Below are 12,988 nucleotides of genomic sequence, written 5' to 3'. Positions count from 1 at the left end.
TTAGTACAGGGGCGTTTTCCTCTACTGCTTTTCTTTGCTGTGGTTTGGCTCGTTGGCCCACAGTCAACAAAACTACACCCAACTGCCCCAGAGCTGAAACTGGGCGCAGCTACTGGGACATACAGTGATGACGTCATGCAAACCGACATCTCCGAGCAAGTCTGAACAGCACTGCTTCAATAAGATCAGTCAGTGTTGCGCCATTCATTATGAAACTTGGACAAGCTCAGCTGCTGGAGGAAGCTGACTGCAAGCAAGCTGACCACTTCCTATCCCTGTAGCTTAGACACCGATCAAGCCTGTGATCAGAACTACAAACTGCACAAAACCTCATGCATTTTAGGGTGCTTATCTATTATTTTAACTCATCAGTAAATACAATGGGTTTTTTTTCTGCCCATATGCAAAGGAGATACTTACTGGATTTTTATACTGAGCACTTGAATATTGAATTTAAAAACTGAACAAGAATGTATGTTTCATCACACCAACCTGGTTTGACAGGCAGACACAAGAATAATTGAAGGCTCCACTCAGGTAATGTAACCATTCTCATAACTCCCTTCATTACTGAAGATGTCATCCGTGGAGATCAAGAAGGTATACGAAAAGTGATGCAGCAAAAACCTTGGAATTGCTTTTAATATTGTAAGAAACCTATTCAGACGCTCTAATCAGGGAGAGGATTCTAGCTCTTTCATGCAAGCAGACACAGTCTGCTAAATTCTCACTACGCAGCAAGGATTCATGACCCACACCCCTGCTGCTTTGGCAATATAGAAAATTATAACATTTAAAGAAGCATTTTGCTGTAAATCTACAACACTATCAACTCTTCTGTGTTTGAAATAACCAGTGGCAGAGACTTAAAATAAATGCATGGGAACATGTACCAAGAGAGACTGTAGTTTCTGGTCCAGATTGTCATTTCTGGTCCAGGTTCTCATTTCTGATGTAGCATGTACCTGTAAGGGTAACTGTTTTGTGTGGCTGAGGTTTTGAGGTCGTATGGAGCACCGTGGGAACAGAGGAACACTCCTCTGTCTGTGCAACATACTCAGATGCCACTGATAAAAGCTTTTTTTAAGGACATGTGACCAGAGCTGCCTCTTGGTGTCTCTACTCTCCTATGTACTATGAGAATATGTCCAATATGGAGACTACAAAGCACTTCAGTAAGTCACTGTGGACAAGTGTGCCTGCACAAAGCTGAAACTATAAACATTTCCATTGTTTTATAAGTCTGAACCCAAAAAGCAGTGAAGGATGTAAAAGAGAAACCCATCGAAGTGCTCCAGTGTTCGTCTTGGGTGGCGGGTGATATGCAGTTGGTAAAGTCTTTGGTAATAAAATTCAGTTCTAAGAGTTCAGTCACACCAAGACACTGAAACATGCACTTCAAAAATAAACCTATTTAATTTAATAAACCTATTTGATTATTTATTTATTTTTATGGCAGATCCATTTAGAAATGTTAAAAAGGCATCAGAGAGAAAGTGAACCATACGTAGAAAATACAGCAAAAAATGAAAAGTATGTCAATCAAAAACAAAACAATAATCACACAAAATATATCATGAAACAATGAAATGCATCATGCATCATAAAATCCTGCATGGCTTACAAAAAAGGCACAAAATCTGCTTCCTTATTCAGCCCAGGGACTTTGACAGCCCTTAGCTCCCAAATCAAGAAAGTGTATTGACGGAGTACTTCAGTCCGTCCCAACCCATCCTCCACACCTTTTGGTCAAAAGCAGAGCTTTGTGTGAAAATTTTATTCCGAGTCCTTCATTGTTATTCAGCATTGGCGAGTAGAACGTACATCACCAGTGCAACATCTGACGCTTCTTGGGCTGGCTGCCTGTCATTTTTGTTTCCTCACCATGAGTTTTGATTATACACGGCTCTTTCCTGAGAAGCCGTGTCAAAACAATCCCGTGAATGGTGCACAGCAAACGGAGATGGCACTGGATCGCACACTTGGTTTGCAACCATGATGTCCCGGGCTAACTGCCGTGCGTTTTGACGAGAAGTCCATGCTCTGACCTTGACCTCGCCGATCCAGAGCCGTTTCACCCTTCCTTTGCTCGGGGTGTGACGGTTGCCACAGCAATCCTGGGCTGTGTGAGGCATGAAGTGTAGACTTTAGCGTTACTGCTCAGGGGTACTCACTCTGAAGACATTATATTTCTCAACCTTGTTTTTTTTCTCCTGCTCCAGGGAACACGGAGTTTAAAAATAACAGTAGTAAAATACAAAAAAAAGAAAAGGAAAAAAACCCCAAACCAAATGAGAGCGCCTTTTGGAGACACTTCTCTTTTACATTTACATCACATTTACTCTTTCTCGCTCTGAGGTTTGGTAGTGAGGCCACCGAGATCTCGTTCTATTGTCGGCACAGCGAGAAAAGTGGTGATGTTGAGAAGTAGACTTTTAACCTCAGTCTCTTGGCGAAAAATGTTAAAAAACTCACCTGAAAACACAACCATGGCTAAAATGTATACAATCTGATTAACTCTAAACATAAAGCTGTGGCTAAAATAAAAATGTAATGTCATGCTTGCCATGTGATTGTGTTTTCTCTGCTAGCTGGAACAGCCAACCAATCCCAGTGCGAAGATCTGAGAAAAACACAAAAATCTCCAAAGAAACACACAAGAAGTCAAAAACTCATACTGTCCCACTCCTAAACCTTGCCAATATAGCAGTCTGTTCTGAACAGGCCATCTGTTCTGGGGCATTTAAATCTAAACTGAATCTGGAAAATTTTAACCATGTTTTTTTTATATCGTTCTGGCATCAAAAGGCCTCACACTAAGAAGAAATATAATATTTACATTACCCATCTAAGCGTGTTTAAAAAGTCACGCACATTCATGCAATAACGCACCACAAACAATGTCAGGTTGTTTTGATTATTTTAGGTCTGTATCTGAAGCAGCCCACATATTTTCCAATGAAGCTGTGTTTTGGTTTGTAGGTAAAAAAAACTCATCGCAGTGATGGAGAGAGATGGCAACAGATCAGGGACTCTGGATCTCAACTGTACCTTCTCAGAAGAATACAAGTTCACCACCTACACGGTGGTCTTCAGTCTGGTCTTCATTTTTGGTCTGGTGGGGAACGCCGGGGCGCTGTACGTCTTCTTCAAGCTCTCCGTTAAGAACCGCCTGTCGACCATCTTCCTCATCCACCTGAGCGCCTCGGACCTCGTCTTCATCCTCACCCTGCCTGCACGCGTCGCCTTTTACCTGAGCCAATCCGGGAAGGCGGAGCTGTCGCCCACGTCGTCCGCGACGCTCCTGTCGCTCGCCTGCCGCTTCTCCGCCTTCTTCTTCTACATCGGCATGTACTGCAGCATCATGTTCCTGACGGCCCTGAGCGTTTGCCGCTACCTGGTGCTAGCGGGCTACGTGCGCCTGCAGAACCGACAGGCATGCCGCCGGGCACACATAGCTTGCGCCGTCATCTGGGCCGTTATCCTGGGAGGCAACATCCTCTACATCGCCGTCACCTCCGGCTTCAGCATGCAGACGGCCGGATGCCTGGAGCCCAGGGGCAAGAGTTCCTGGGGTCTGCTGTACCGGCTCAACTTGTTGGTCCTGGTCAGCTGTTTCGTGCTTCCGCTGGCTGTCGTGCTCGTGTGCTACTCGCTGATGATCCGGCATGTCCTGCGGGCGCACGAGGGCCAGAGGCGACGCGACGTGGCGCTCATCTGTCTGGTGCTGCTGATCTTCTGTGTATGCTTTCTCCCCTACCACGTCCAACGCACGCTGCACCTGCACTACGTGGTGCACGAGAGGCCCACATGTCAGCTGCTGGACCGGCTGCAGAAGACGGTGGTGGTGACTCTCTGCTTCGCCGCCTTCAACAGCTGCCTGGATCCCCTCATCTTCCTCTACGTCGGCCACGGATTCATACCGGCGTTGAAAAGGCTAATAGCTCAGTGTACGCTCCGAAGACAACCTTCCAGTTCTTCACCCGGTGCACAATCCACATCCCCACCTACAACCAATATACCGCTGGTTGAATACCCCATGGATGCGGAAAACAGGAATCACGTATAATGTCGCAGCTTTTGGCTCTCAAAACAAACAAACAAACAAACACAAAATGCACCTCCTTGATGTCACTGGTGGCGCTGAGCAACTGAAATATTCAAAGCCTTTGATTCAGTTTTAAGGAGACAGTGTGCCTTAGATATCCCAGGAAGTGGATGAGGTCAGCCTAAACTGGGATTACTTCTGAGGATGTTTGTGTATACAGTAACATACAAGCATGGCGTGATATTCAGAAACACTGGAACTTACATTGTCACGCAGGGCCTTACAGTTATCCAAATTGAATGGTATCCCGAATGAAATGTTAGATTTCAAGAACAGCAGGATCTTTTTTCCCATTGTGTCTGGGTTGAAGTCTTATATAATGTTATATGAATTTACTTATGTACTTTTGAACACATTTTTAAAAAAAATTAAATTAATGTTTTTAAGAGGTTACAACTTTATATGCATAATCCAGTACATTTTTACGTGAAAAAAATGTACTTTTATTCCATGACACTCTTCAACGTTCTTCCCGTTTTTCCTAAGTGAACCAACTGGATAAATGAGGCAGCAAGTTTAATGTCTGTTTTTACTTTATGATTCGGGCGTATTGTTGTGGCGCTTCTATAGGCGGCCTAAATAAGGCTCAGTGATTTTGAAGTGTGTTTACACTGGTTGACAGATTTCGTTACATGCAAAAAAACTCATTTATTAACTTTTGAACGCTGAGTCCAAATATATTTTCAGAATTTCGCTGTCTCCTATAGTGTGTACCAGTATACTCACATATCGTTAAGGAAAAAAAACGTCCAGGAAAGAGAACGTTGACAGACTACTGCTGGACCCTGAAGATGGACGAGGCCAAATATAGACGACACTCCTGAACATTTGCGTCTACATATTTTAGGCGTAACAGTACTCTATGAATTTTACTGATTGTAAAATTTGGTGTCGCTTAAAAACCATGCTTGTTAAAATCTAAAAACAGATTCAAATTCATCATAAAGGTCCACCTCAGTAGGACAAAAAAGTTGACAATTTTCCTGCCCCGTGATATAAAATGAGATCCAAAGAAAGTAACTGGCCACTTGAAAAGGCTTTTTATTAAAGACTTATAAGTAACAGTTTAAATGGCTATCTTTACTTCTACGTGAGTAATTATTATTTTGTAGTAAAAATACATATACAGGAGTACAGCTTTTGGCTCACCTCTGATCACGTGTCATTACAGCATGACACGTCTAAACGGCACCGAGCAAAGTTTCACACACACGGATCAGACTTTGCTCAGCACACACCTTTGGTGTCATGACAAACATGATAACGGAGATCACATTTCACAGCATTTATTAAGGCCTCCTGTAGCCTCCTTTACAGAGAGCCCTTTGGAAAATGAATGCAATATTTGCAGGTCCTACAAAAACAAAACAAAACAAAACCAAGCCTGATCTCATAATTGCAAACAGTGCAGTAATATCGAGCTTCATCCCCAGCCGTGCCTGATGGCCTTACGGCTGTGCAGGGTGCCGGAGGAGGACGTGCCTCACGTGTTCAGGCTGCTTCTCCTCTGGGTGACCCCTCCTCTCCTTATCCCACAGGAAATGCGTCAGCCCTGGTTATGAGCAAACTGACCTTTCCGTATGCAGGGCTACAGGACTGGGAAGATAACACGCCCTAAAAGCAGGGACCACTGTTACCAGTCTGGGCTTACAAACGCATTTGCTGGAGAAAAGAGGAAAAAATAATAGGGTTGAACAATTTTATATTGGCATGCATGCAAGAGTAATATATACGATTTTTGTTCCTGAAATTCAGTAAGGGCAGTGAGTATGTGTGTGTAGATGGGAGGGGTTTTAATTCAGTGAGTGTGTTCCTCTACAGTGTTTTCAGGACCTAGTATGAAGTACATGAGTCCATATCTCAGCCACAGTGATGCGGAGATATGTTAATATTAAAGGCCATGTTCCCCGACACACACTCCGAAAGGCACCTTGTGACAGAGATGTGTAGGGAGACCAGACAGAAGTGTAATTTTACACTAAGGCCACACAGAGAAAAATTCTCCAAAGCCAACAGCTTGAATCCAGATTTTTTTAAACACAAAGGATATTTAAATAAAAAAGCTTTTTTTCCCATTTGAAATATAATTTCATCACCTTAAAACATCTCAGAAAAACAAGTTTCTGTCTGAAACTCAGTCTAAATGGCTGAGAGATGAAATCAAACATGAAACACCAGCTGACTTTTTACTGCTCGTCTATCTGTCTAACCAGCAATGTCAAACAAAGTTTGATATCAGTACTGAGCGTGAAAAAGGCTCATTATCAGTGAACAACTGACACTTTAACCTGTGCCCTGACATCAGTTAACAGGCTGGTGTTAGATATACAAAACCCCTTTTTTTGTCATGGTTATGGTATAGTTGAAATTAGAACTGGCAGTGAGAATATTGTGGCAATCCACTCTATATCCGGAAAATAATATCCAAACTGTCTGCAGCATGTATGTAAACAATGTAAATCAAGTACACAGAGTTGAAAAAGAAATATCCAGCCTGATAGCAGGAAAAAATGCCTGTGACAGTAATTGACCGTGATGGTATTTGCCTGTGACGGTATTTCCGTTTGCTCTGATTTACAGGTTTTGCTTGAGCCACAGTAGATAGTCGTTCACCATCTGCCGTGCGATTCTGAAGTCGGTGGGCCACACAGTGAACATGAGAGCGCCGTGGAAACCGGCGGGGTAGTGTTGGTGCGTCACGTGGACCCCGGCGAGGCGCAGGCGCTCGACGTACATCATGCCGTCGTCACGCAGCACATCATACTCGCACGTGAGCACGTAGGCCTTGGGCAGCGGGCGCAGAGCGGCGTCGGGCACCAGCAGGGGCGATGCCCGGGGGTCGGTGACGGAACGAGCCAGGGCGCCGGGGAGCTCACCCTCATTCACGGGCGGAGCCACGTAATCATACGTCCGCCGGTGGGACTCGTGCAGGAAGACGCTCCAATTGGCAAACCTGAGGAAGGGGGCGGAGTCTGGCCCGTTGTGGGCGTTGGCCAGCATGGAGAGGAGGACGGACTTGTCGCTGGATAAATACTCGCTCCAGAAGCGCACCATCAGGGTGCGCGGCAGGATGGGCATGTGCCGGTTCTGCCGGTACGATGGGGTGTTGAGGTCCAGAGCTTGCAGGACTGGGTAAATCAGAGCCTGGGCCTTCGGTTTGATACGCTGCTCCACGTCCAGCTGCAGCTGAGGGCAGAGATACACCACAACACCAGTCCATGAGTGCCTTGGATGGCATGACTGTCCATTTACCTCTACAGCTTAGAGCTTCTGTAATTAATGTCACAGGTTCTAAACTTGTCAGACTTCTGTCAGCCACAGAAGGAGCCCACACCATCCTGTCCACCCCACACCCTTCATCCAAACCTTTCTCAAAATATACACCCACTTAGCCTGTGTGTTGCATATGTCGTAAATAATGGCCAGACCATGAGGACTGACTTGATTGGTTCATCTGCCTGGGCCATGTTGAAATTTTACTTGCTGATTACAGAGCCCAGGAGAGTCACATGGATATATATGTTTTTATTTTCTCACACCTACTATTTCAGTGATAGTGTAGTTCAATTAGGTTTATTTTTTTAAAAAAGATTACAGCAGCTTTATATGACATTTCTCACAAAGACTCCAGTAGACAACTGACGTACAGATTCTCAGGATTAAAAGTACATGAACACGGCCAGTCTGCGCAGATAATGTACACAAGACCGGTTTTACCCCCACCTGCTGCACCACGACGGCTGCCAGGTTGCCGCCGGCGCTGTCTCCGGACACGGCGACCCGCTCGGGGTCCACATCGTAGCTGCCCAGGACATCGGCACTAAGGAAGTATTTCGCCGCACGGTATGCATCTTCGAACGGGACAGGGAAACGGTGCGCAGGGGCAAGGCGGTACCTGCACAAAGGTCAGGACACAAGGACGTGAGTGTATGTAATGCACTGAGGTCATGGAACAGAGAAACCGAAACGCTTGAAAAGAGGCTGACTGGTTGGCTCAGGTGCGTGATGAACCTGTGCTGTGCTGTACCTCCTGGAACTCGGCCAAAATTACTGCCTTCGTAAACAGTCATCATCACAATAAAAAACAAACAGAGAGCAAATCAGGAACCAAACTGCCTGAGAGTATGGTAGTTGAAAGGCCACGGAGGACAGGGGGCTTTGAAGAGTATGAGGAGCTGTGCAGATTGCCCAACTGTGAGCAGAATAGAATTCCTAGTTTGGAAAACTCTTGAGTTTATCTGGTGGAATGAGGAGCAAGCCAGTGGTGAAAGGCCTGAGGACATGATTGGACATCTAGGAGAAAGTAGATCGGAGATACAAGGGAGCACAGTTGGTAAGGGCTTTGTGCATGAGGAAGAGAATCTGAAAGTGAAAGTGTTGGGTTTTAGGGAGCCAGTGAAGGTCTGGAAGCGCAGATATGGGGTGGTAAACCACTCGTCGTTATGAAACCCTAAATCTCTCAAAAGCTTCCAATATGAAATGTCCAACTTGCAGGTTTGGTTTTCGCCACGAAGGGCGCTCAGAGGGTGGGGCAGATGCAGATGACGGAAGAACCGCAACGGGCCGTTGAGTCCGGTCAAAGCTGAGTGTGGAGTGGCCCCTGATGCTCGCTGTGCACTGGGGGAGCAGCCGGGGGGATCTGCAGCTCAGAGCTCAGAGCAGCTGGCTCGTTTTGGCCTTGTGCCAGCACTCACAACCCAAGGCATTCAGGAGCTTTGCTGAATTCAGTTTGGGTTCGGTTACAGGTCACTCGCCTTAGCAATGCAAAATTACAAAAGGAAAAATGCTGTGCACAACATACGGTATAAATTACATGAAACCACAATCACACAGAGGGAAGTGTGTTTTGACAGGGAAAATAGTGACATCATACTTACTCTACAGAAACTACAACTGCATTGAGCTCTGTAACCATCTCTCTGGCAAGGCTATCATAGGGACCCATTCCTACAGTGAGAGATACAGAGAGAGAACATTATAAGATGCAAAAGAGAAGAGACACAAATAAGAGATACAAATAGTAGAAATAAGAGCAGACACCATGGAGGAAAGCTGAGGAGATCAAACAGAAGAGTCCAGGGGCAGTGACTGCAGTCGTCTGCCATAGATCTTGCTGGGAGGAGGCCGCCCGCGCCTTGACCAGACAGCGTGCACCCAACGTTACATTACATTCGCAGTATTATGTCAGCCATCTAATTGTTGGTTACCGAGGGTTACAGCTGTCAGGACGCGTGTCTGACAGTTCCACCAGATGGTGTGGGTCTTGCTTTTGCAAACAAGCCTGCTTCAGGGAAAACAGAGGAACCAAGGCAGGAGTTCAGGGAACACAGAGGAACTGAGGCAGGAGTTCAGGGAACACAGAGGAACTGAGGCAGGAGTTCAGGGAATGCAGAGGAACTGAGGCAGGAGTTCAGGGAATGCAGAGGAACTGAGGCAGAGGTTCAGGGAACGCAGAGGAACCGAGGCAGGAGTTCAGGGCACACAGAGGAACCGAGGCAGGAGTTCAGGGAACACAGAGGAACCGAGGCAGGAGTTCAGGGAACGCAGAGGAACTGAGGCAGGGTAGCTTCTGCTGGACAGCAGGACCTCCTGCTCCACGTTCAGAAGGACTAAGAGTATAAGAGTCAAAAGCAACAGGGAGGAGACAGGCAGGCTGTGTTGTACGAAAACATCTTCACAGTGACCAGAAGAGAAAATCCATCCATCCCTCCATCTATCGGCTCATCCATCCATCACTCCATCTATCGGCTCATCCATCCATCATGCTCTGGACCTGGATGTGTTAATCATGGGTAGAAAACTGAACAGTTCAAGCAACTGATCCGCCACTTCATGACACCTGTGCTCCTGTGACGACTGGCCACCCTCCTGGTGTCCCTGTTTTATGATTTCTCTGTCGTGTCTCTGTTTTTCCTTCACTTCCTTGTTCCATTTCTTGGTTTCATTTTCTCCGGCCCATGTCTGTTCCGGAGTTCCAGTCCATGTTTTAGTTCTCCCTGTTATGTTCACCTGCGTTTGATTACCCTTGATTGTCTTGGTTATTTAAGCCCTGTGTTTTGGTTATTTTAGTAAGTTTGTTCATGTGTGAAGTTGCCGTTATCGCTCTTATCTGTATACTTAGTTCGTGTGTTACTTGCCTCGATGTTTTCCCTTTGTCTCTGTTTATTTGACTCCTGTGTTTTTGTTAACCTCGCTCATTAAATAGCCTCATGCATTTGCATTCTGCCTCTCGCCTCGTCCCTGCTAAAACATTACAGCTCCCAGGTAAAGGGTGGAGGGAGGCCCTACCCTCGAGCTGTGATTCAAATATATCTGACGCCTCCATGTGGGGAAAAAAAGCAACACTTCTACAAATCTAACCCTGTAAGCGTTTTCTTTCAATGCATAACACAGTTTAGCCCAGTGAGACAAAGATCATGTGGGTAAAAAGGGGGCCATGACTTACTGGTGCTTCCCAGACACCATCCTCCCCCGTGAAGGTAGATGACGGCTCTCCTCCTCTCCCCGGCACAGACGTCACGCCTGGGCTGATACACCACCACCTCCACGCCATCGAACCGCTCGTCCTCCACCCGCACGCGCTCATCTGACTGCGGCACCACCCGCTCAGCAAATGTGACGAGCATCATCACGCCCATGTAGTCCTTCAGTCCCAGAGACTCACAGATGTCGGCCTGGAGACAGAGGTGGTGGAGTGCTCAGGTGAGTCAGAATGGCCAAGGTCACCTCACTGTGGTTGTGAGCACGTGAGTGAGGGCGCTCCTTTTCTCCACATTAGCTCTGCAAATGAACCTGTTAATCAACGTGCTGCTAGTCCCGGGGCTCTAGCTGTTATCGTCCAAATCATTTACGTTTGCTCGTGCTTTGAACTGTGGCGGCGGCCAAGTATGTGTCAGAGAGCGCGCGACTGAACTGCAGAAACGGCGGTCATTTTTCCTAAAAAAGCAGATACAATAAAACATTTTTTTAAAGATTTATCAACCTAACACGTCGCGTCTAGCAAGTCCTTGAGGCGGTACAGATTTTAAAAAAAAAAAACTTAAAAAAAAAACCTATTTATTGAACTCAAAGTTCAGTCAGTCAAATTTGACAGCTTTTACCCGGCTGCGTTTAAACTTGTGGTCCATGTAGAATCAATGATTTAAACCATAAAATCATAAAAATCAATTATTTAAATCATAAAGATCGCAAAGATATTAAATTGACACAAGAGCGGAGTATAAACATTCTAATATTGAATAGCCGATTAACGGTTTATTTAAAATATGTTGATTTAGTTGTGTGTGTGTGTGTGTGTGTCACAAGTTCAGTTCCTGATGCGATATTCAACAGTATTTATGTTCAATAGTAAACCAATATTTTTAAATGATCATTTTCTAAAACATTCTGTCATGTCCAATTTCCCCAAGAATGCATAAATGCACTGACCAGGTGGCTTAGACTTCTGAAAGCACAGTCCGTGAGCATTAGCTTCCATCTCTGCTCGATGTCCTCGGGAAGGGGCAAGTAGACATAATAAGCCATTAGCGCTCCCAGTAATACCAGCGCAAACGTTCCCTTTGATCCCATTTCCAGCCAAGTGCGTCCTGGAGAACGGAGCGCACGAACAAAACCTCCGCTCGGGTTGGGAACTAGTCACGTGTCTCCGGAGTGTAGCCCGCGACTAATGTCGGGACAGAGCTAGCGCGACCTGACAGCCACCACGTGTTGGCGTCGTCTGATCGTGATGAGCAACACGATCCGTCTGCACGCGCATCTCAGTCCAACGCTCCCGCGTGGGTTCATTCGAAAGTGCGTGGCTCGAGCGCGGTGGTACGCCCTCAGCTCCCGAGACAGGTTCTCCGAGACGCGAGCTCTTCAGGTTTTACGCGTTGCCTTTGGCATCCCCTTGGTCAGTTACGCGCCAGATTAGCAGCGCAGATTGTTGTCACCCATGATCCGTTTCTAGAAAGGCAAACCTAGCAGAGAAAAGCGAGAGTTTTCGGGATTATCTTTGCCAAAACAAACTGAATTTCCAGCAGCCTGAGTTAAGAGAAGCCCGTAGGCTGTAGCCTTCAGACGGCACACGGTTAAATATAACTAGAGACTATATCGAGCGCTGCAAACGAGACTCTGAAACCCGAGATAATTCAGTGTTTGTTAACGGGATTCGTGCGACGAGTTTTATTGCGCGTACTATATCTAACTTTGGTTACGTTTAATTCTGAACCATTTGTGCAGATTAGCAGGCAGCTGCACCTTAGCTGGAACGTGAGAGGTGTAACGTGTCACGGTCACGGCTCAGTAAGACAGCTGTGCAGTAGCTGTGCAGAATAACGTCTCCCACTCTTCATCACTACAAACGTGCGCCTGGGTTAGTTCCCCCTGCAGAATAAAGCGTGCGCACTATCGCGGGAGGAAACTGGAACTTTGCCGTGCTGTTGTGTAATGTGTGTGTTAAGCTGCTGACACGACATGAGGCCACCTCGTAAGGGAGCGGGATGCGTTGTTTTATTGTACCTCTGAGAAACGCGCAGGGAGCCCAGCGGACTCTGGGTGTGCTCACATACGCTTCTTGCTCAACCTCGCTGTGATCGGCTGTACTTCCTCCTGCTAGTGCACAACAAGCTATGGCCACTTTCCCCACACAAAGGTCAAGAGGTTAAAATGAAGAAGAAAAAAACTACAAACTAAAATTAGGTTTTTATTAAGGCAGTTTTCTGATTGTCGGCACATTTGAATCTTATCAGAACGAGCCAGTTTGTTTGAAGGTGTGGTCAAGATTGTTGTGAAACTTTGGTATGTAATTCTCTATAGATTACATTACTCAACAGATTGGAGACTCAACATGAGGCGTTTCTCGGCTCTAGTTCATATTATACTTCAATAACACCAGTAAGT

The 12,988-nt window shown here is 46.1% G+C and overlaps 2 protein-coding genes across 3 annotated transcripts; one reads left to right on the top strand and one right to left on the bottom strand.

Moving 5' to 3' along the window:
* Window positions 1-224: 224 nt before the first annotated feature.
* LOC113583034 (cysteinyl leukotriene receptor 2-like) lies at window positions 225-4,987 on the top strand. The gene is made up of 2 exons (XM_027019117.3): window positions 225-537; window positions 2,983-4,987. Exon 2 carries the CDS (start codon window positions 3,005-3,007, stop codon window positions 4,067-4,069), a length of 1,065 nt encoding a protein of 354 aa, XP_026874918.2. The 5' UTR covers window positions 225-537; window positions 2,983-3,004; the 3' UTR covers window positions 4,070-4,987.
* Window positions 4,988-5,129: 142 nt separating this feature from the next.
* Window positions 5,130-12,462, bottom strand: aadac (arylacetamide deacetylase). 2 transcript variants are annotated; one of them, XM_027019116.3, is made up of 6 exons: window positions 12,347-12,462; window positions 11,537-12,066; window positions 10,554-10,782; window positions 8,986-9,055; window positions 7,832-8,003; window positions 5,130-7,294 (listed from the first exon to the last, which is right to left on the bottom strand). In XM_027019116.3, the coding sequence occupies exons 2-6, from the start codon at window positions 11,675-11,677 to the stop codon at window positions 6,683-6,685; spliced, it is 1,224 nt and encodes a 407-aa protein (XP_026874917.2). In that variant the 5' UTR covers window positions 11,678-12,066; window positions 12,347-12,462; the 3' UTR covers window positions 5,130-6,682. The 2 variants fall into 2 exon arrangements, with proteins under 2 accessions (XP_026874917.2, XP_026874916.2); XM_027019115.3 differs by having other exon boundaries at window positions 11,537-12,462.
* Between the last annotated feature and the right edge of the window lie 526 nt (window positions 12,463-12,988).

Source organism: Electrophorus electricus, chromosome 11 (assembly GCF_041902795.1).
Source record: "Electrophorus electricus isolate QZ-2024a chromosome 11, ASM4190279v1, whole genome shotgun sequence".
NCBI lineage: Eukaryota > Metazoa > Chordata > Actinopteri > Gymnotiformes > Gymnotidae > Electrophorus > Electrophorus electricus.
Note: the sequence above shows the minus strand (reverse complement) of the source record. Positions and strands in the feature narration are given on the sequence as shown.